This window comes from Xenopus tropicalis, chromosome 7, assembly GCF_000004195.4.
Source record: "Xenopus tropicalis strain Nigerian chromosome 7, UCB_Xtro_10.0, whole genome shotgun sequence".
Taxonomy (NCBI): domain Eukaryota; kingdom Metazoa; phylum Chordata; class Amphibia; order Anura; family Pipidae; genus Xenopus; species Xenopus tropicalis.
In genome coordinates, this window is record NC_030683.2 from 99,679,437 (window position 1) to 99,704,287 (window position 24,851).

Below are 24,851 nucleotides of genomic sequence, written 5' to 3' on the forward strand. Positions count from 1 at the left end.
TACAATGCACTGTACACGTAGAAACAAATTCTTGGGAAGATATACACTTTTATATGAACCCACCTTATGAGATCGCGGGCCCTGGCCACAGGTTTTCAATCTAACTGGATGGGCGGGCTTCAATCAGGAGAAACCACAAGGGGCCATTTAGGAAAAAGCAGAAAACTAACGTAGAATATCTGTTAGGTTGTAAGTTCTTTGGGATAGGAAGCTGCTTATGTTTAGCCTTTCAGGATTCCAGGCACTTCTGCTTACCTACCCGCTGATCAGAAAGGCTTCCCATCCGTGCTGCTGTAGCTAAGTGCTTGAGAGATACAAACATATTCTGCATAGATACAGGATCTACAGACTAAAATAAAGGAACTCAGGGGGACACAAACAGATTAAAGTGGATATTTGTATGAGGGAAATAAGGAAAAACCTGGCGCTAGCACAGCATGGAGAGAGAAATCTCGATGGGAGCTGGATCTGACGGTAGAAGGAGACAAGGCAGCTATAACAGCAGTTGGCATCAAAAATAATAGGGTGTATCTATACTTACACATATGTGGAATAAGCTCCTTCTTGCACACGTGAGTCTATTAATGCAATCATTCACAAATGTCTGACACAAGTGTGCACAGTTCTAGACTTTGTGCCCTACCTACCAGTGGCCTGCAAACACGTGCCTGGCATGTCCATGCTCACAGCCGACAGCAACACAGAGCATGTGCAGAGCCACTGACACCAAAGAGAGGGCCACGAATGACCCGAAGAATACAGAACCATAGTATGCTTATATGGAGCCATGGATCTTTGCTGTTATACCTTTGGGCTGCTGTAGTAAACCTTATGTATAACCATTTGTATCCTGTATCTGGCCTTTACATTCGCCTCCTGCTTGTAAAAGTTGCTCTGTATTTCGGCAGCAGCGTCATGCTAATATATTGGGATCATTTCCACATGACGCAGCTGCAAAGAGTTGGCTTCAGTGGCCCCCTTTATTTAGAATGAGCAGCATGGGATGCCCCCTTCGCTTTCTGACAGACTGACTATAGTAAGTGTAGATTTGCCAATGTAATGACACTCAGGGATAGTAATTTCTGACTAACATGTGTCCTGAATCACGGCTCTGCTCTTTGTGGCTCATACCCTTGTGCTTTACCTGTGAGACACAAGGCTGGAGTTGATTCCAGAAAGATGCCTGCTTCTAGTATGCTCTCACTGCCAACTATGGGCTACTACCCAATTCACAATAGGGGGAGGGGTTTAGCATGCAAATAAAACTGGAAAAATGGCTGCTCTGGATAAGGCAAACCAATCAGTGAGCTCCATGGCACACAAGTCTCCAGTTGTAACCTTCCTTGTTGGAAAAGAGTCTGTTTAAAAACATCACTTCAAACTATCCTGTTTTATTAACATTTGATTTATTTCACTCTGGCATTGGTGTTACAAAATAAACCTGCTGCAGGTTTGTCTGGTTCAGGCCCTCCAGTGAGACAGACAAGTATCCCCTATAGAAAATATGATGGCAGCAGAAATACAGGGTGTATATGGAGCAGAGACTAATGGCAATGCATCTTTTTATAAAGGATAATGATCAATGCCATTAATGCCAACAGCACCCCACTGTTGCACTTTCACAACATTATATATATATATATAATTGACAATTCCCTAATTAAACTGTGGGTTCAGATGATGATAGTGTGCATAAATACGTGCCCTGAGTTCTTACTTTACCTTGGTTCAAACAAAATGCAACAAAAAAGGAAAGACTAGGACTAAAATATAAGATCGAATAAATACAAATCATTTTTGCTTGTAAAATGATTTGCTTCAGGCGCCCCCATGTGGCAGTATTAGATACTACAGGCCTGATGGAAAAAGATTGCTAAATAGTTTGGCAAGAGAGACATGCAGACAGTTGCGTAGATATATATATATATAATAATTAAAAAAAAAATAAAACCAGCATTTTCTTTTAATAAATATGTTCCCTGCATACCAGTAGCCCACGATACAGCAGAAATATATAGGAGAGAGATCTTAGCATATTAGGACATCCCTTTACTTTATATGGCTCCCTGGATGATGTTACATATGTAACCTCTGGATGTCATGGCCTTCCAGGGCCTGTGAACTTAACTTCCCAGCATCCTCGGCAGGCTGTGGATGCTGGAACCTTTCATTCACAAAAGATGAAGGTCTTTGTGTATCAAATCGCTAATTTAATTAGTGCAGAAACAAAGGAAACGAGCTGAGGAGCAGCAGAGTCTGGGAAACACTGGTCTCGCCCTGTTGCTTGGTGGGGTTGGACTGGGTAGTGCCTTTTCATTTGTCAGTTATTAGGGCCAGTTCCTCAGATCTCGTTGACTTATTCAATTTAATCCTAAGGTCAGGAACCAATTGTACTGGTACAGTAGGTCTGGCTGTTAGCACCACTCCTTAGCTAGTTCCTCCATATGTCACCAATGAAATATTGCCACGTTATACCCAGAGAATGTGGTGTGCACATTATAGTAGGCCCGTCCCAAGACATCTCTCATATTTCCTGCCTGGTAATAACATCTTGACTTTTGTTCGTTTCCCAAGGACCCCAAGTAAATGTTTCCAGAGCCTGGGTCCATCCAAGTCCCACGTAGTGCCTTCCCTCCGTGGGCAGCAGCAGTGCTAGCCGTCTGTGTCGATCTTGTGAGCTGAAAGATTGAAGGAAAAGAGAGATGAGAAGCCGCACATTAAAATGGCAGGAGAGGCAGATAACTAAGGAGAGAGTCCAGGTTGCAGCGATGATATGGGATTAGCATGGTCTGTTCTGCTTTCACGGATGATAGGTTCCCATCTCTCAGATATGCACAGTACAATGTAAATTCCACAAGGTTCCTTCCGCCCAGCAGGCGAGTCAGGGAAATGAGAGAACATGGAAGGAATGGGATTTATATATTCTGAAGGACAACAGATGCCTCATGTGCTTGAAAAACAATGTATTTTGTCTTCAGATATATATATATATATATATATATATTTAAAATATACATCATTATTTTATTGGCCTTCAAAAATGCAGCGAATATTAAACTCAGTGCCGAGGAATAATTATCATCCTGCACTTTGGCCTGCTTAACAGCGCGGTTATATTACATACACACAATACAGTGCGGTTATATAACATACACACAATAGCCTTATAGGTGCACATTGCAGTTTGGTAACATTCCCTTTGTGATTTGCTTGTCTTTACAGGAAGTGGTTTGCAATTAGAACAGAGAAGACAAGGTCAAGTGTTGCTTAAGCAACCCAAAACAAATGAATGTAAAATTGACCTTCTGAGGACTTTTGCAAATGACATTATATTATTCTTTTTATCTTGTTTCCAAGGTAGTCAGTTGTACACTGCTGATAGAATGAATCAAACTTTAGTGCCCACTGTTGTTCTGCTGGTTACTGGGCAGAGTGTTAACTCATTGTCGACTGAGCAGAAAAGTATCAAGAGAGGCTTCTCTGCTTAGTAACTTAATTCTACGACAGCTCACCAAACAGAACAACAGGAGGCACTGCTATTTCAAATTTGTGATATTAGCGGTATAAAAACAGCTAATATCTTGTAATCCCAGAATAAAATTTCCCATAATTGTATCCTGCTCACTTTCTTCTGATGACATGCTTGTAGGCAAATCAAAACTTAACAATTAAAAAAAGCAGAGCCCCTTATGATACTATTTGACTGGCCGACTGGCCAACCGGCCTTCTAGCAGAAAATTAAGCTACTGAGCAGAGAAGATTGCAGTTTCATTATACTAACAGAGCAAAAACCGTTACGATCTTGAGTACTCTGAGCAATTTTACATTTATTTAAGAGATTCAACTGTGATGTGACTTTTCCTCACAGAGAGCAAATGCCCCATGTGCCATGGCTATGAGGATTGGGAAGTGCTGGAGCACAAGCATTTCCCATTATGAATAATGATAATGGATTCTTGCATTGGCTGCTGGCAGGTGGCTGAATGATCACTTACATTGTTTTGGTATCCTAAGTGGCTCATTGTCCCCAGACATGACTTGGTGCATGACTCCTCTGAACTGGTAGAGGATCTTGAGGCTTTTCTCTTCTCCAACACAAGGGTCATAAAAACCAGGCAGCCCAGACTGAGAGAGAGAAAACAAAGAATTCTAATAACCCGTTCAAAATGAATAGCACTGCTTACACAAATGGGTCACAACGTGCACTAGAAAAGGCGGCCTTGCTCATTAAAGGCAATTCTTCTGTTTTACCAAACCAATACACTCCTTCTGTAAATCCTATTGCCTATCTCACTGTTTTTGTTTAACCGTGAGCCACGTTCAAATGTAAAAAAATGATGGGGAGTTAAACAAGCATGAAAAAAGTTCATAGGGATGTGATTGGCAATTTGGTAGCCCCAACTGGACTGCAAGCATACACGGGGTTCTGTTTGGCACTAAACATGGTCTAAAATTTGCCTCCAAGCACCCGCCTTAAGCTTACCGGAGCAACATCACAGGGGGGGTGCTTAGACACATGTTACTCAGGAGCCCAATGCTGAGGATTTTGTTTTTACTGAATGGCACAGCAGCACTTGTGGATTCAGGTTTCAAGGGATTTAACCCATAAATGTTCATTTCTATCAGGAACACAATATTTTGGGGGACTACTGACCCAAAGACTCCACCCCTGAAATGTTGTTACAAGCTTGCAAATGTGGGGTAAATTACTTTAGCCCAAATCAAAAAGCGCTGCAGTTGTCGGTGCAATTCCAACTCTATAACATTCCATAAACTTTCTGTGACTAACTGTACAGAACTGTGATTATACTGCTGTTTGCAGATATTAATATACCTTTCAGCGCTCCCCAAGAAGCTGCATGTTTTGGATGAAGAGCTTTGTTTAATCTCATGGTTCAGCAGGTTAAATTCAGCTTAAAACCAAGGAAAAAAGAGAAAAAAAATTGCCAGAGCTCACAACTTACCTTGGAAGCCTCCGTCAGGATCAGTTTGGAGTCTTTCACCAAACACTGCAGCGGCACAGTCACATCAATCACCTTTACCCTTTCATTCCTTTTGCTGTTGTCCGTCACAAATTTGCCATACCAGGCATTGAGTATTATCAGGCCTGCAGAATAAACACCCATGAGAGCCACGTTATACTGCTAATAGTGCTAGTTGTGCCCATGATACATGTCTGGACTGTAAATACTCTACTATTTTAGCAAATTTGTCATGACCGTAAAATGCCAAGACTCGATCGAATAAAACTGAACCTATGCAAAAACCTTCTCAACAACACAAATGACAACATAACCCACAGCATATAGACACATGGGGCAGAGTTTTCTGCTTCATTCCTATAACACCCCCACCCCAATGTGTCTCGTAAGACTAAAGCGATCACACCTGGGACATTTGGTTGTGTCTCTGCCTATCACTGCACTGTATTGTGGAAAGGTTATTGGCTACTCTTCTTGGTAGGTTTGCCTCGGGTCTCTCAGATTCAAATTTGGGGTTGACAAATAAGTTACATGTATGGGAGAAACTTTTATGATTCCTGTTTGTTTAAATTTATTGTGAAGCACTGCGTAATTTGCTGAAACTATATAAATAAATGATGATGGTGATGGGACCCATTATGCAGAATGCTGGGGACCTGGGGTTTCCAGATAAGGGATCTTTCATACTTTAAGTCTACTAAAAAATAATTTAACCATTAATTATACCCAATTAATCAATAGGGATTAATTATGTCTTAGCTGGGATCAAGTACAAGTACTGTTTTATTATTACTGAGAAAAAGTTTTAAAAATTAGACCTATTTGATTAAAATGGAGTCTATGGGAGACGGCCTCCCCGCAATTCAACATTTTCAGCATAACGGGTTTCTGGATAACAGAACCCCTATCTGTACAGTACTAGCAATTATACAGAGATGTAGCCAAAAGGAAAGGCCAAGTTCTCAAACCAAAAATGTCTAAATATGATAAAGACATCAACCCACTTCTAAGAATAGAAACATGTGATTTTATATATTTAATTCATTCATATTTGAAAAAACTCAAAGAGAGAATATATAGAGATGAACAGAAACACAATGGCTTAGTGAGACACCCTTAAAGCTTCAGTTTATGTCAGGATTTATCCATGAGGATAATAGTGAGCCAATATTTACTATTAATATTCCAGGAGAGAACTACAACTAGCAATGATGTTCCAGTCACATTCTCCCTGTTGGATACGGCCCCACAAGGCAGATGAGGGACTGGCTTGCAGAGATACTTCCCGGTTGGACTCCTATATGCGTTGATATAAGAAGGCTGTATTCTAATTTCTAATCAACAATTGACCAAACTTTCACAAAAGCCCATAGTTTGCAAATTAGCCAGAAAATGGGCAAACATCACAAAAATGTTTCACTAGGGGTGTGACCATCTTTAGTTTGGGGAATTTGCAATGAAATTGTAAAGGCTCATGAAGGTAAATAAAATTGTGAGGTTACCCATTCTTGCCTCTTCAGCTTCAATGATCCTTCTGACAGATTCTTGCATTAACCGCACCTATGAGAAACACATTTCTATCAAGTTACCTTGTGTAGTCTGTATTGTATTTATTTATACAGTGCCCCAAATGAACAGGCATAAACACAAACTGGAGAACAATTAATCATAAATTAGACACTGAAAATAAATACTTAAGTGTTTTTAAAAGGGTAGTCTGTTTTAAATTAGCTTTTGGTATTATGTAGATATTGATATACTGAGACAATCTTCAATTGGTCTTCACTTTTTATTTTTGGTGGTTTTTGAGTAGTTTTTCTTTTTTGTTCGCCGGCTGTCAGTTTGGCACTTACCATAGCAACCAGGCAGTGATTAAAATGAGATACTGAAATATGAATAAGGCAAGAGACCACATAGGAGGATAAGTATAAATTATAGCCTCAAAGAGCACAGTGTTTAAGCTTGTGGGGTCACAGTGTTTTGGCCTTATTTAAAAGCCAAAGAATAAAAATACTTCAAAAACTATATAAAGTAAATAATGAAGATCAGTTGTAAAGTTACTAGCAATAGGACATTATATAACATAATAAAAGTTAACTGAAAGGCAAACTGCCCATTTAATACACAGTTGGGATAAGGTTACTACCCTGAAGCATGTGATTTCCTATAGAACATTCTCACTTATTAACTGGGATATGCTTGTATCCTAACGTCAAGGCTCATTTCATACTATGAATCCTGGTTTTTCAGGAAAAGGCCTTAACTAAAATACCAATACCTAAATACCAATAAGCTAGCAATATATTACAGCTACCATCCTCTTATTTCACTGTCTATAAAAAGTATATGTTTCACAAACCAATTTCTAATGAATATAAAGGCAACAGAGTGTGCCTGCCTAGATATTAGGTGACATGACGGCATTAGGTTGCTCATGCCATGGCTCGCTATCTATTTGTTATGCACAGCAAAACACTGGGGGATTCAATTTCCTAATATAGGTGCTAAATTGCACCCTGCAGTTGCCCATAGCAACCAATCAGAACTTTTATTTCATTTTCTAACTTGTAGCAGACTGATCAAAGCTAACTGGTTGCTTTTGTACTGGATTTGCTATTCCTTAATATGTCTATGGCTAACAGCTATCACTCTGTACATAATGTATGACTGAGTGGGATATACGCTACCAAAGAATATTATATTTTTCCACTTGGATTTGTAGCATACTCAGTTGAAACACAGTAACCAGGTTGTAACCAGTCAGATGTTTCTAATAGTAGAGGATTATATGCAAGCTGATCCAATGGTGTTACTATAACATTAGCCAGATTGTAAAAAGGCAGCTTGTGTCTATAACCAATACAGGAATGTTACTTACTGCAGCTTCTGCCTCTTGCTTCTTCTGAAGCACATCTGTTGCAGAGTTTTCTCTCTGCTTCTCCAGCTCTCTAGTAAATGCAAAACATATTGGTCACTGATTTAATAACAACATACAGGACTAAAAAGAAAAGAAAAGAAATTAGAAATTGTCAATTCATGGAGGATTACAGTAGAGAAATGTCACTTAAACTCAGGTTTTGTAGTATGTAGAATGCCTGGACACCAAGAGGGCCAGATAGAGAATCTTAGAAAGAGGATATGGATCAAACAACTTTTTCATGCAGTGTAGAGGGACAGGAAGATAAAAGCAAATCTGTCCAGGAAACTGAGCTATATATTACATAACTGCAACACAGCAAGTACATGAAAGGCCAGAAGCACTGGATACAATTTTATCTTCAATTTCATGTCAAGAATTGTAATTAAAGGGTAAGGCACAGTATGCTAATGTATCAGTGGGGCTAACAGACTGGAGGCTAAAGGAATATGTTACGATTGGCAGGGCACAGCTGAATGGAATGGAAGAAAAGAGTAAGGATAGAAACTAGAAAAGTTGCCAATACATGAAAATTGGGAAATATGTATTAATGGGGAGAAAAAGTAGTCCCTATTTTTATCATAGGGATCAATGACCCCCATTGAAAACTAATAATTTGCAACACCTATTCTTCACATGTATTTAATTATGTTTGTTCATAAAATAAAGGCAGCCATAAACATGTAAAGTTAGGGGTTATCTAAAAAGTTATTGGCCCTCTGAGGAACAGCAAATCATACTACTCAACTGACTGCTAAGAGAAGGAATGGCAGCACAGTATGCCCACCATACCTACAGAAATGGTCAGAAAGTACAGCAGGCCAAAAGGTCTGCTAGTTTGGTGATAGATTTAACCACCCACACTGTAAACAAACTTGGAAGACTACTAGACCAATATAGGGTTAGATCTGTTGGAAGAGGCTCACATTAACAGATGCGGTCCTAGGCCAATGGGATTTTTAGGCCTGCCCGATAGATATCCCAGCCAGATATCAGTTTGGCAGACCATTAGATTGTCCATACATAATAATTAAAGGAACAATAACATCAAAAAATGAAAGAGCTTTAAAGTAATAAAAATATAATGCACTGTTGCCCTGCACTGGTAAAACTGGGGTGTTTGCTACAGTAACACTACTATAATTTATATCAGTGCTGTCCAACTGGCGGCCCGCGGGGACCCCCCTCTGTGTGGCCCCCCACCTGTCTGGCTGCTTTGATGGCTTACTCTTGTGTAAGCTCTAAATGGTATCAGTACTGTGATTAACTGCCCCCCCTGCATGGTTCTCACCTCAGATTCAGGCTGTAATCAGGCTGTATTGTTTAAATATGTAATCCCCTGTGTTGTTCACACCTTTTAATCTCTGAATTGTTCACCCCCTGCAGTGTTCACACCTCAGGCTCAGGCTGTAATCACCCATATTGTTCCCCTGTTCACACCTCAGGAGCAGTAGAAACCCACAAATAATCCCTGCACACTACAAAAAGAACATATACTGAGGTAGTACTGCAATTAATTTTTTTTTTAATATATAGTTATTCTGCAGACTGTAGGAGCAGTGCCAGCATTGTGTCACTGTAGGCTGCCTGTGTGTGCCATACACACAGGCAGCATAGGGCAAGCAGAGTATGGCACACACAGGCAGGGTAGGGAAGGCAGAGTATGGCACACACAGGCAGAGTATGGCACACACAGGCCAAATATGGCACAAACCAGCCAAGAATGGCAAACACAGTGAATGTATGGCACACAGGCAGGGTAGGAAAGGCAGAGTATGGCACACGCAGGCAGGGTAGGGAAGGCAGAGTATGGCACACACAGGCAGGGTAGGGCAGACAGAGTATGGCACACACAGACCAAGTATGGCACAAACCAGCCAAGAATGGCACACACAGTGAATGTATGGCACACAGGCAGGGTAGGAAAGGCAGAGTATGGCACACACAGGCAGGGTAGGGAAGGCAGAGTATGGCACACATAGGCAGGGTAGGAAAGGCAGAGTATGGCACACACAGGCAGGGTAGGGAAGGCAGAGTATGGCACACACAGGCAGGGTAGGGAAGGCAGAGTATGGCACACACAGGCAGGGTAGGGAAGGCAGAGTATGGCACACATAGGCAGGGTAGGGAAGGCAGAGTATGGCAGGTTTTTGCTGTACTACAACCATTAATATGGGTATGGTCATGTGATAACATGGGTGTGGTTTCAAGTGGGTGCGGTTTCAAAAAGGGGAGTGGTCAAAACTGGCTTCCATTATCGGCCCTCCACCATGAAGGTCGGAAAAATTCCGGCCCTCGGTACAACAGAAGTTGGACAGCACTGATTTATATAATAAGCTGGAAAAAAGGAAAAAAGGCACAGGTTACATAGCAGATAACAGATAAGTTCCGTAGAATACAATAGTGTTTTATCCGTTATCTGCTATGTGCGTGGGCCTTTTCTCCTTTGAATGGCTGCCTCCATGACTACATAGCAGCTTATTTATATAAATTATAGTAGACTTTCTGAAGTAAACACACAACTTTTACCAGTGCAGGGCAGCAGCACATTATATTTTAGTTACTTTTATACACTCATTTTTTGGTGTTACTGTTCCTTTAAGTTCCTGACTCATTCTGTAGTTTGCAGCTATTTGTGGCCCAGTTTATATGCCCACACTAAAAGTTCCAACCAAAGCTGTACAAGAACGGCCATGAACACTAAGGAAGAGGTGAACAGGTGCTTTTAATTGGTGGTTACTAATGGAACACATGGTGCTGGGAATTTCAGTGACTTGCTCATGGCTACAACGGGGAATCCCAATGAATAATTGGAAGCTACACGGTACTTGCTCAAGGGGAACCAGAATCTAAAATATCAGCAAATTTGGTCACACATTCCTGGACCGCTGATCAACAAGATTCATCTTGCAGATTAACTTATTAACATGCAGTGACAACACAATGGTTGCTAGAGACATTTCTTCAGCTTTGGGGATAAAAGTTTGATATTACCATATAAAAAGACTAATAATAAACCTTGGCCAATTTCATGCATATACAGAAGTTATTCCAGTTTGCTCTTGAATACTCACTTCTCTTTCTGAGCCCTGAGGTAGGGTTTGATGATAAGCCTATGCATGGCCACGTAGATAACAAGAGGGCCCACAGTGGCATAAAATACGGCGCTTGGCAGAAGCTGATCTGTCAGGTGGATAGGAAAGAAATATGTCTGACTAGCTCTATTTAACCTGGAACAAAAAAAAGGAATAGGAATAGATTAACACAAACGGTCCCCGGGCTGCAAGGGAAGAAAGAGCCTGTTATTTATACTTTGCAATGAACGCTAAATCCCAAACGTGCAGAAATCACCCGGCCTTTTATCTCAAGGCTTTTAATATTTGCACATCAGCAAGTTGTTGCGAGCCCCCTGAACGGCAGCGTTGTAGGGAGAGGCCTGCGACGCGCTGCTTACTAATGCAACGACAATTCACTGCCGCAATGAAAAGGCTCCTCAATAATTCAGCGGTGCTGGTACATGAGCACTTATGAATCCTCTCTAACTATCTCTAACTATATCATCTTAGCATTTAGCAGAATTACAACCTGCTCAGAGCCTTGCCTATTTTTTTTTTTTTTTTGGAAATGACCGTGCAAACAAATATATCAAGGAATTATGCAGAGTTTCATAGAAATTCAGGCTTATAAATTGTTTTAGGCTTCTTCTCAAAACTGCTTCTATGTTTCCCTCTAGTGGTGATATGCAGAACTCCTCCAAAATCCACAATTTACTTATTTTATCTGTGCAAAGTAACATGCTGTGTTACAGATCTAAACTGAGAGCATCTCAGTGTAAACAAAAACATTATGCTCTCTTAACTATAAACTATGCTTTTAAACAGTCATTTTGTGTATACATTCTTTCTCTTAAAACAGTGGCAAAAGCAGAGAATGGTAGAGTTTACTGAATTATGCCAAGTTTATACATTGGCTTCTGTTGTTTCTGGCATATATGCAAAAAAATCTGTATGTGGGTTCTGCCACATTGATTGCCTCTACAAAGGCACTCTCCATAGACAATAGTGACAAACATAACTAAGAATGCTTTAACCAAGGCAAGCATTATGCCTGGGGCAACAAATTATGCAAAGCTGGAAGGTGCTGGGGTATGAAGCCATGTACAGGTGGAAGGGGGCTGGGGTATGAAGCCATGAACAGGTGTAAGGGGCTAGGGTATGAAGCCATGAACAGGTTTAAGGAGCTGGGGTATGAAGCCATGAACAGGTGGAAGGGGCTAGGGTATGAAGCCATGAACAGGTTTAAGGAGCTGGGGTATGAAGCCATGAACAGGTGGAAGGGGGCTGGGGTATGAAGCCATGAACAGGTGTAAGGGGCTAGGGTATGAAGCCATGAACAGGTTTAAGGAGCTGGGGTATGAAGCCATGAACAGGTGGAAGGGGCTGGGGTATGAAGCCATGAACAGGTGGAAGGGGCTGGGGTATGAAGCCATGAACAGGTGGAAGGGGCTGGGGTATGAAGCCATGAACAGGTTTAAGGAGCTGGGGTATGAAGCCATGAACAGGTGGAAGGGGCTAGGGTATGAAGCCATGAACAGGTTTAAGGAGCTGGGGTATGAAGCCATGAACAGGTGGAAGGGGGCTGGGGTATGAAGCCATGAACAGGTGTAAGGGGCTAGGGTATGAAGCCATGAACAGGTTTAAGGAGCTGGGGTATGAAGCCATGAACAGGTGGAAGGGGCTGGGGTATGAAGCCATGAACAGGTGGAAGGGGCTGGGGTATGAAGCCATGAACAGGTGGAAGGGGCTGGGGTATGAAGCCATGAACAGGTGTAAGGGGCTGAGGTATGAAACCATGAACAGGTGTAAGGGGCTGGGGTATAAAACCATGAACAGGTGTAAGGGGCTGGGGTATGAAGCCATGAACAGGTGTAAGGGGCTGAGGTATAAAACCATGAACAGGTGTAAGGGGCTGGGGTATAAAACCATGAACAGGTGTAAGGGGCTGGGGTATAAAACCATGAACAGGTGTAAGGGGCTGGGGTATGAAGCCATGAACAGGTGTAAGGGGCTGGGGTATGAAGCCATGAACAGGTGTAAGGGGCTGGGGTATGAAGCCATGAACAGGTGTAAGGGGCTGGGGTATGAAGCCATGAACAGGTGTAAGGGGCTGGGGTATGAAGCCATGAACAGTTGTAAGGGGCTGGGGTATGAAGCCATGAACAGGTGGAAGGGGCTGGGGCTTCATACCCCATGCCCCTTACACCTGTTCATGGGAAAGGCTAGGGTTACAGTGTATTCAATCAATAAAAACAAAATGTATCTGCTGTCCTATTACTTACTTTATCTTTAAAGATACTCCTTGGGGCACGCCGACACTGACTGTGGCTCCCAGCACGCTGTGCCTTGAAATCTTTCTCTCGGCTCCGTACTCCACCAGTGTACCAAAAAACCCAGCCCTACAAGGGAAAACAAGTCAAGAAAGAGGACGATTGAGCCATAATTTAAGAAGACTATCAGTCACTGAACATTTTGTTCGCTGTGACAAAGTGAAACGATCTCCTGAGGAACAGAGGAAGCGTCACTAATAGAGATGTCTCGGAATTACAGGGAAGATTCAGAAGGTCTGCGGGGCTTCATCAATTAAACGCACTGTCTTTTGGGGATCGTTTATATGCTTAGATGTGGCCATTCCTTACGATCCTTTAAGAACTTCATAGGATCAATAATAATCCCTGGAGTTAGTCTCTGGCTCTTCGCTTTCCACACCACTGACATTGCTGAGACAAAACATCGGATGAATCAGCCTTTGCAAAGCAAAATAATGACAACAACGTCTGAAGAATACCAGCGGGCTATTTCTAATGGCATCGCAATGACGCCATATCAATATACTAAACTCCCCACTAAACTCCTATGTCTTATTCTAGCATGGTCATTGAGGTTTGAAAGGGGTTGTTCACATCTGACTTAACTTTTAGTATGATGTAAAGGGTAATATTTTAAAACAATTTGCAACTGATTTTTGATTATTTGTGTTAGTATTATTTAGTAATTTTATTTTTGTTTAGCAACTCTCCAGTTTGGAATTTCAGCAGTTATTTGGTTGTTAGGGTTCAGCTTACATTAGCAACTAGGGAGTGGTTTGAATAAGAGAGGGCCTGAATAAAAAATAAATAATAAAAAGTAACAATTACAATGGCACTTTACAGCAGACTGACAGTCCGGGCCTGAGCCCAGCAAGGTGGTTTGTGGCCAGACCCAAACAGATGGCAACACCACAATAAGCCCCAGTACTTACTTTATTGACCCTTTTAGTCGTGTTTGTTCTTCATCCTGAAATTTGTGCTGGTAACTAACCATCATGAAGGAATGGGGAATTCCAAGCTGAAACCAGTAGGAAAAAAAAAAGGCACATGAAAAACATACAATATAGGAAATGCTTTAAATGTACCTGACTAGGGCTCATTGCTGGTCTTTTCTCTAACCTTAAAGACTTTTCTTTCCGCAATTTTTTTTCAGCCACTAAATGGTAAATGGGCTACGATTCTCTCATGGCATTAATACCCCTACATTTCTTTTTTAATTGAAATTGTAAGTGTGCGGGTAAGCCAGCTGTGAAGGATATTAAATATCACTTAAAGTCAGATGCAAGGGAAGGTACTGCTTAAGAATCTGTTTACATATTGCAGGGAATAAGCGCCACTTTCCTTTCCGCTTTATCATAGAGAAGATTTTTCATTTTAAAGGGACAATTTTACTAAGAAACAAGGGTGTTTTTTTTCTGTTTTTATTCTCAAAACAATCATAGCCAGCAGAATGCCTAGGGATATTAGGGTGGTATATCTTCCCAGAGAGCCAGGCCTGGCTGAGCATAATGTGCCGGGAGAAATGATCACACCACCCATGGCTGCACATTGACTTAGCAGTTGGGATACCTACAAGAATTTAAACTGTTTAAATACAGTTTAACGAGGGTTATTCAGTCTATTGCTATAGATGGAACAGAATCTGAAGAACACCACCAACTATCTCTAATTGCATTGCAATACCACCATTTCTTATTGTTAGTGTCAGCCACTCTCCAGTTTGGGATTTCAGCAGTTGTCTGGTCACTAAACCTGTTTTTTTTTAGCTGTTGGGATCAGTGACCCCCATTTGAAAAAGAAGGCACACGATTCAAAAACTATAGAAAATTAATTATGAAAGAATTTAAAAGATGATTAGAATTGGTCATTCTATAACATACTAAAATTCAACTTAAAGGCGATCCAGCCCTTTAAAGGTGTCAATTTTCTCCCAAGTTTTTTTTTTTAATATAATAAATTATGGAATAGTGGTGATTAAGATATGGTGGCTATTGGATGAGGATGGAAGGGGAATCTACATTAAGCTAGTCCTTTAGAGGTGTCACTATCCTCCCAAGTCACAGCTGCAGATCCAGCCTAGTTCCTTTACCATGTTGCTGTGCTATGTCTCTTCCAGTTAACGTAGAGAAAAAAAAAAATCACCACCAGGGTGTTTTCTATTGTGTTTTGCTTGCAAGTCTTTGCACTCTAGCACCATCTAGAGGCAGGATTTAACACTCAAAAAATGGTGTCATGGACAAATTGTGAAAGCTTGCTGGTTGCATGTGCATGTCTGTTTTATAAGAATTCTGAAAGAACTAGGGCCAGAGAATTCCAGCTGTACAGACAAGATTCTATTCATCTGGCCAAAGCAGCATATGGATATCAAACAAACACTTCACTTATTCATCATTACTATGAAAGGAGCAATTTGCATTTTAGGCACAATTAAGCAATTCAAGTTTTTTCTCCCTGCCCCCCAATTCTAGGTCAGTCGGGTGTGGCCCCAATCCTCCCAAGCCCTGCAATTTAGCAGGAAATGAAGTGCAGTATATTGTATTTTAAGGCCAGCATTCCCTTATTGGTGCTTAGCTGTCAAATGGCTTTTTCATCCATAAAATAGGAAACTCTATTTAGCAGTAAAACAACACACAGAAAGTTTCCAAGGCAGCGTACTAGAATTGTTTTACATTAGTATTTTTAATGTAGCACACTTTCATATTTATGGTAATGCAAAGCTATGCATCAGCCAAAATAGCCCAAAAAGGAATAATAAAATGCACATTTATTAAAGAGTATAATTGAACTGCATAAAACATTCATATAACGGTTATAGTGATTTGGGTTTTAATTATACCCAGTCTTTCAAATTCATCTTAAGTGGAGTGGAACCAGCTTTCAAAGACAAAATTCAGAACAGAATAAAATCTCCAATGCGTTTTCCCAGCTAACGTGTAGGTGTCCCACCTGTTAGTCTAGATACTGCACCGGTAGGGAGACACATTTTATGTACAAACCCTCCCTGAGTGGCAACAGACGTCATTTGGGCCCATAATCTCGGCACACAAAGCTAGAGGCGTAATGACAGATACAGCTGGCTTCCCAGGAGGCTTGCAATGACATATAATAGGAGAGATTTCTGGACATGAGCACAAGGAAAGCTAAATGCTGAGCTACAATTCTTTGGTTTTGTTGTTTTTATAAGTGCCTGTTGGTCCATTGGTAGAAAAAAAACTGTATGAAAACATTATTGCCTATATCAGTGCTAACTTTTTATTCTAAAAGGCATTCAAAATCTATAAAACTAAATTATTCAATAGCATATAGTTTAATTTCCAAAACTATGTAAGGTTGTTTGTAAATAAAGGGGCACAACCCTGTCAAGATTTAGGCTGCTCCCATAAATATGGCTACAATTTTCTTGCTGTAAGTCTAGGATTTTGTCCCCCCAGTTTCTAGGGCAGTGATCCCCAACCAGTGGCTTAGGAGTAACATGTTGCTCCCCAACCCTTTGTATGTTGCTCCCAGTGGCCTCAAAAGCAGGTGCTTATTTTTAAATTCCTGACTTGAAGTCAAGCTTTAGTTGCATAAACACCAGGTGCATTGGCAAACAGAGCCTCCTGTAGGCTGCCAGTTCACATAGGGGCTACCAAATAACCAATCACAACCTTATTTTGCACCCCCAGGAACTTTTTCCAATACTCGTATAGCTCTCCAACTCTTTTTACATTTAATGTGGCTCACGGGTAAAAACAATTGGGGACCCATGTTCTAGGAACACGCAATCTCCAGCTTCACTTGCTCATCTCATACACATTGTAGGCTCAATGGCCAATCTAGTCAAAACACCCCTTCTGTACTCTGATATGGCTCTGTCCCTTACATACAATTGACAGATTCTAAATCTAAGTTTCAATTTTGAGGCCAGTGCACACAGGGACAGGATTTTAAATGAATACTTTGTGGATCTGCATTAGCACTTTCCTGGCAGGCATGGCCAATGCCAACTGATGGGAACATCCTCAAGCACACATATTCAGTGTTAGCTCTCACCTGAAACGCCAAGGTGAAGTGGCTGTTCTTTGTGTCTCGGACAATACTGGTGTTCATCGCTGACTGGATCCCCCATCGCCACTGGATGTAACCCATAGTGTTCTTGTCTAGATTCCGAGCTACCATGGTCGTCAGGCCTGGCCGAATACCGCGAGAGGAAAACTGCAAAGCGCAGTTTGTTGTGAAAAAACTTCAAAGAAGCAAAAGACAGGGATTGGTGGGGAGAAAAAGCACTGTAGCACTGACATGTTAAACAGCATTTTGCAGAGAATGTTACATCATGTCACATCAGTTCCTTTCCCAAAGGAACTTACATTCTATTTCTCTATGACAAGGAGCCAATTATCCAACCGCTGTATCTGGAATGTTGAAGGCAAAAGGAGTATCTAAACCCACACACCAATGAAGAACATACAATCTTCATGCAGACAGTGGCCTGGTTGGGTCAATCCCAAGGATTTAAGCAGTGGTACCCACCATGGACTCTGTGTGTCCCATAATTTGGAGGACAGGCCCAGACTTGCAACCTGCGTATTCTGGTAAACGCTAGAGGGGCTGCTATAAGATGCCATTGATATTTAATGGGCAGGTGGCATAACTACAGAGCAAGCAGACCCTGTGGTTGCAGGGGGGTCCGGACTGTAGGGTCTGTTTCCTCTATAGCAGAAAGGTCCCCCTCCTCCCCTGCTGCCCTACTAACTGTGAGTGGGGAGGGAAGACACCGGTGGACAAAAGATGCATTTCCTATTTATTATTGCAGCTGTGTGGAACTCTCTGGGTCTGCTGTGAAAAGTTTACATGGGAACAGGATGCAGTGAGAGAAATGGGCCACAATAAATTGTTAAAGGACAAGTCAACCCCAAAAATATTTTTTGCCTAATAAAAGAAAACCTAATTGTAAGCAACTTTGCAATATACATTCATCACATATTTGTAATGGTTTTTGTGCTATTTGTATGTATCATTGCAATTAAAATCAGTGCTTTCTGTCCTTTTCTATTATCTGCCCTAGTGGTTCAGACTCAAACGTAACACAAGGCAGCAGACTGACAGACCTGACTTGCTGGAGGAGACTGACCTTTGCAACATTGTTTAAAAAGTAACAACCAGGAGTTCAGCAAATGCTGCTTTCAATAGCAATTAAATTTTTTAAAATAACTTTTAAAGCACTAATAATTTTTATAATAAAATGATATTGGAAAGTTGCTTAGAATTATGTTTTCTTTTATTAGGCAAAATATTATTATTGGGGTTGATATGTCCTTTAAATTCTACTAGTTGAATGACTTTAGTTTATTGGGAAGTACGCAAGAAAAAAATAATTGTTTAGGGTTATGTTAATGAGAGCAGAATAATGAATTAAGTGAATGAAGGTAGTCAGGTCTGGGATCCTAAGAGCTTGACAGTTCCACAAGTGTTGAGAAATAAAACCAATAGTTGCTAAATTACACATCATGCTCAGTACCATAAATAGTAATGATTCTCTAATTTACTTTATTTCCGATGGATTTTATTATTTGCAATTTCCCCTTAGAAATAATATAATGCTCATTTAATAATCAAGCAATAAAGGATACTAGCAAATAACTTTTTATGGGTGAAAATAACAGCCATTTTCTATCATTCTAATAATTGCTCCTTCTCCGAAATGCTGCAGCATTAAAATTCAGTAGAGAGGCTCAAGAAGAACTGCCTCACCAACACATTATGTTGCTGTGTTAAACTACGGTGCTGCAGTCAGCATTTCCAAGGCTTTGTGTATCCCGTGCCAAACCGTCACTTAAAGCCCCTGTAGTAGAACTATAGTGCTGTTATATTCACACACTAGGGCCAGTCACCCAGGAATAGCTGTAGAACTGAACTCTATTTATATTGAGTTTTGCCCATGGCCCAAAACAGATTGGCATAATTCATTTTTCATTGTCTGTCCAAATGCATCTGAAACAGATATAAACCCTCTTGCTACCCCAACAAGGTTGGGACACATACAGGATGCCACAGGCATCACAAAATTACCCAGGCAGCCAACCCACCCTCAGCAAAGTTAATGACTGTTGTTATTGGATTAGTATTTTATTTAAGGAGGCCCTATATTTTACAATACATGACTGTATGGTTCCAATGACCATTTATAGCACAATGCTTAGAATTGCTGTTGGTATATGGGGTATGACAATATGGCAAAAACAAGGGTTGGTTGTCTGAATCCATTTTGCATTAAACGTCATTCCCAAGAAGTATACAATGAGGAGAATTGTGCTTATTCTTTCTGGCCCCACACTGTGCACACTGGATATACGGCCAACATGCACCAGCCTTGCCAAGGATACGCTCTAAAGCTAAAGATGGCAGCTGCCAGCAATAGTCTGTACAATAAACTGGTTCTGTGTTTTAATAGCCTAATGCGACCTAGGCATGTATGTGGATAATGCATCCCAGAGTTGGGATACATACAGGTAGGATCAGCATCAGAAGGCAGCATTTACTTAGAAAGCAAGAAACTTTAAATAACAATTATTTCTGCACTGGAACAAAAAAATTAAAGTGTTACTTATGAATGTTACAAAATACCCCCACATTGAAAAACACATACTTTGCCTATGGCTTTTGCTTTATAACCATTCTTCTCTGTTCAGAGTAAAAGCAGGCCATCTTCTGGCTGCCATGGGAACTGCATCTAAGCTGCATTTCAGAGGTTGCCATACATAAACCAGTTGCGGCAGAGAAACACACAAACTCATATAATGCTGATGTTAAACAAACAGGGACCTAAATAACTAAGTTTAACATTGACACTCTTTATGAGGGTCATACCCTTTTTGGATGAGAAATAAATTACTGCTTGCTATCTCAAACTACCCTAAAAATTAATCTAGTGCAACTCATTTAAACTGCGAATGGGTGACCTTACTTTCCTCCAAAAATGACCCTAATTATAGGTTTTAAAGCTGCAGTTTAACACAGCTGACAAAGGAAATCTTCTTTGCTGCAGAGATATAGCACATTAAATCTCACTGTGGCATTACAATTTTAAAGGGACACAGTGAATGCAAAAAGCCAATGATTGTTCCGTGTACTGTTCAAGGGACGCTTTTCATAGAGGGCTACAGTGTGAGGGCTACAGTGTGAGACCTAGGCTATTATGTTTTGGCTAGAGAGATGACATTCTCTATACAGAACAAACAGGCAACCACCTTTTTTTTAAAAAGACATTACAATATTCTGATCTATTGATTCAGTGTAGATGGATTGATGTATTCCATTCCTAGTCATTTTTACATTGGAAGAATCTGGTAGTTTATTTAAGTCTAAGCTCATACATAACTCCCACTTATAGGAATAAACACAAATATATAGACAAGGGGGGAATCTTCTCTGCACATAAAAACTTACTTAAAGAAATACTGACAGCTAAAATTAATTTTGCCCAATGCTTTTACATTACCTATCTTAGATGTTCATCTATGAGGGGGCTGCCATATTTACATATTTTACAGAAACTATATCTAACAAGTTAAGAAGGAACAGTCAGGTTTAAGTAACAATTATTTACAATAGCTAACCTAACAGTGAAAAATAGTCTATGTAAGGTAATATTTTCAAAAGTATTTTTTGTGTATCACTTTAAGAGGTACATCCCGGCCTCTCTTTATTGTCAACAAACTGGATTTCCAAAAATACAATTTTTCAGTTGCATGGGAGAAATGTAAGGTATGTGTGGAAGTTTGGCGGATGTGTGTTGCCCATGATGTTATGCTATGTTGGTGTTTTTGTATAGGGGACTAAAAAAGGTAGATATTTTGTGCCCCAGTCTTTCATTGCCAGTGCCTGTGCAATATACAGAGGAAGAGATATAGTCAGTAACACATGACTGTTGCCATACCCTTATTAGACTGCTGCTACACTCCATTCTGCCATATTTCCAAGGACAGACAATGCACTTTAGTTGTCTTTTTTGCTTTGCTGTGAAAATAGAGACAATTTTTTTTGTACTACTTACCATTTAGGTGTAAGATTACGGAAGATCTTAAGACCAAACAACGGTCCTTGAAGGTCACCAGCTCCAAACTCTAACTGCAAAGAAATTAGGCTCAAATAAATAATAATCATATGTAATAGGCATTTTAAAATACAAAATCAATATTTGCAATGTAAAATTAAAGGTGAAATATAAGTGCTTTGTTCACTTTATTTTCATTATGTTAATAAATACTAATAATAAAAACTGAAAAGCTTTCTTTTCTTGTTAAGCTGGCCATACATGCCATGATGCAGTTGTATACAAGATAACAGTTGTAAGAATCATTGTTCGGTATGCAGAAAGCCATTAACCATTAACATGAAGACTGCTAAGGTGCAAATCTGATCGATCGTAGAAATCAGACAAGCCATGCAGGCAAAGGCAGAAGTCGGATTTATGGTTAGGATATTATCACCTGGAATGATTGTACTATTGTGAATGCAGGATTAGCCTGACACCTACAGATATAATTGTATGAACCACAGAACAGGACAAACATTTTACAATCTGTCTTATTGAAGAAATAACCACCATCTATGGCACAAAATTATCTCTCCAGATCCACACAGACAGATTATTATGCAAAGCTTTATATCTCTCCATAATATCTGTGTATGTAAGGCCAGCTTCAAATGTTCATAATGTCTAGTCTGTTTTCTGGGATGGGGGAAATTTACTTTCCCTCGTCACTTCCTGTTGGACCTTATAAAGTAACCTTCATTGCACTGACCAAAATGTAGTGTTATTACAACACTCTAGCCATTACAGAGAACAAAATACACTATCTGGCCTCTCCATAAGAGACACTAAGAACCACAAAATACATACATTTTTCTTCAGTAAGCTGATCAAACAGATAAAATATGGCTAAAAAGAATTCCTGTCAGCATCCTCTATGGTTAGTGGTTTTCAGACATTACTATTCCAAGCCCTGTTGTAGGGTTAAGCATGTGTTCCCCTTTAGCTTTTAAAAGGTTTCCCCCCATAAAAGACTTGGCTTTATTAGCCATTTTTCCATTGTTCTAAATCTATTAAAGTCAGCAAAGTTGCCTTTAATGTTATTTTGAGTTGAAAAAAAGACTAAATTCTATCAATAGAAACTTTATACCTACTAAAATAACTGTAGGTTTCAAAATGTTTCTCTAATCTTTTCTGTGTGACAAAATATCCCCAAACTATAATGTCCTCTAATATACTTGCAAAATGTACTCGCAAGAGCCTTTTCTCCAGGGAAAGCATCCCCAGCCTTGACACTTTCCTTATAGTTTAATTATTCCACATACATTTATCAGTTTAGTTGCACATCTTTGCACTCTCTCCAGCTTATTAATATCCTTGGTAAGGACTGGGGTCTAAAACTATACTGCATACTCAAGGTGAGGCCTTACCAGGGACATATAAAGAGGCAAAATAATGTCTTCAGCCCTTGAGTTAATGCCTTTTTTTATGCAAGACAGTACTTTATTTTCGTTTAGTGGCCACTAAGTAAAACTGCCTAGAGTTACACAGCTTGTTATCCACAAGAATCCCAAAATGCTCCTTAATTAAAGGAGAAGGAAAGGTAAAAACTAAGTAAGCTTTATCAGAAAGGTCTATGTAAATACAGTCATAAGCACTCATAGAAAACTGCACTAAGTCCTCCATCAAAAGAAACACAGGATTTCTTGTCTCCTTTTTTTATAAACATGTTCTTCTGTATCAAACTTCCTCTCTCAGAAAAATCCTTCATTCCCTAACCAGAGTCTGGGCAGTTCTCTCCTCTCTACTGCTCCCCCCTCCCATAAGAATTCATAAAATGCACTCCCCACACCCTTAGGAATGTGTAAAGCTACAGCATGAAGCTATGAAGACCAAGCTACAAATGGCAGCAGCAATCTTACACAAACAGAGAAAGATTCTAGGGCTCCTTATTCAGGTATGATTAAGTTTTCTGCAGAGTAAATATAGCATTCTAGGTGGCAGTAATGTGGCGAATCTACTGGCAGTAAAATGCCAAAATTACTTTCCTTCTCCTTTAAGGAGGCTTCTTTCAGCAGTTTTCTAAAATCTCTCTGCAAACTAGCAACATCCTTCATGGAATTCATAGTTTTGCACAATTTACTATCTTCAGCAAAAATAAAGGCAGTACTCCAACTTCAAGGGCATTAATACCTACTACTGATGTCAGACAAACAGGCCTCTATATTTCAGGCTGAGAACGTGATCCCTTTTTGAATAATGGCACCGCATTAGCAATTTTCCATGCTAGAATGCAAGGAATTCTGAATTAAATAAAGAGGTTTAGCAATCACAAAGCTAAACTCTTTTAGTACCACAGGATGAATACCACCTGTTTACTTTCACATGTTAGGTACTTGGGTGCATTATTCACACATTTTACCCTAAAAATTATGGCTATATGGATATAGTTAGTATGGATATAGTTATTACACTATTATTCAGTGGGCATGGCATGACACGTGGAGATCCTCAATGGGTGGGAAAAAATGGGTATTTCCTATTCGATTATTGAAATGGTAATTACTAGGATACTGCTAATGCACGTACGAGTATGGTAAGCGATATTAACCTGATTTATGAGTGTACCAGTTTAGGCAATTACCATTAAAGTTGAGAGCAATTTGCTGTCTATGCTGAAAATAAACAGGGTGGCAAAGATCCCAAATCTCACCCTATCCAATAAGTTCCGTACTAGCATATTTCACAGTGGGATGAACAGTTCATTCAGGTAATGGGCATGATAAACTGTCATGAAATTCCTAATTTGAATAACACTGATAGAGAATGCTTTATATTTCCGGAGGTCCTTTCGTCTTAACCATTTATATAAAACATATTATTAATGTTGTTACCTGGAAAAAGAACTTAATTTGATTGTTCCTAACGCTTCCCAGCATAGTTTCTTTCCCGTGACAAAATTAATAATTACACAAATCAATATTGGAAGTGGCATATCTGTTAAGATTGTGTTTGCTGAATAAGCAGATGCACGAATATGTTATTCCATGGCCACAGGCTTGTAAAGGAGCACATATTTGTGAGCAGTAGGAGAGTAGGAGAAATTCGGAAGCATTATGATTCTTTTTTGCAAGCGTTTTGCTTGTGTATGTCCACGTTCTCCATGAAGTTTGTGATTTTCAGATATCATTGTCCTCAAGACTGGTTAAATTTTACAGCTGTATCCCAATTGACTTTTGGTCTCTGCCTCAACTGTCCCTCCGAACGTAAATAAGTCAGCGAGAGTAAGATGGCTGTCTGCATGCCTCCTAGGGAAGGAATTAAAGTTAAATTCAGAAGTCATAGACTGGAACTCACTAGTGTTCCTTCAGTCTCTCGGGTCTCTTCTGCCTTTCATTTGGTTAAGAAAGGAAAAAAAAAAACAGAGACAAAGTTCACAAATAGTTGTTTTTAGCTAAATTGAGCACTTTAATAGAGAAGCGGATTCCTTTTAAGTAAATATGCCTTTGTGTGCCAAAGTGCTTTAATTTTAGAGTGTAAGATGGGAATGCATCTGTGCCATTCAAGAAATAAAAG

At 40.0% G+C, this 24,851-nt stretch overlaps 1 protein-coding gene across 1 annotated transcript in view; it reads right to left on the reverse strand.

The window, feature by feature from the left end:
• Positions 1-1,389: 1,389 nt before the first annotated feature.
• dnajc11 (DnaJ heat shock protein family (Hsp40) member C11) overlaps positions 1,390-24,851 on the reverse strand; it is a 121,193-nt gene continuing 97,731 nt past the window's right edge. Inside the window, 10 exon segments of the mRNA NM_001079115.1 lie at positions 1,390-2,678; positions 3,996-4,125; positions 4,965-5,107; positions 6,485-6,542; positions 7,861-7,930; positions 10,974-11,129; positions 13,238-13,354; positions 14,197-14,282; positions 17,297-17,486; positions 21,297-21,370. Of these exon segments, the coding sequence (NP_001072583.1) occupies positions 2,653-2,678; positions 3,996-4,125; positions 4,965-5,107; positions 6,485-6,542; positions 7,861-7,930; positions 10,974-11,129; positions 13,238-13,354; positions 14,197-14,282; positions 17,297-17,486; positions 21,297-21,370 (1,050 nt within the window). The 3' untranslated portion in view covers positions 1,390-2,652.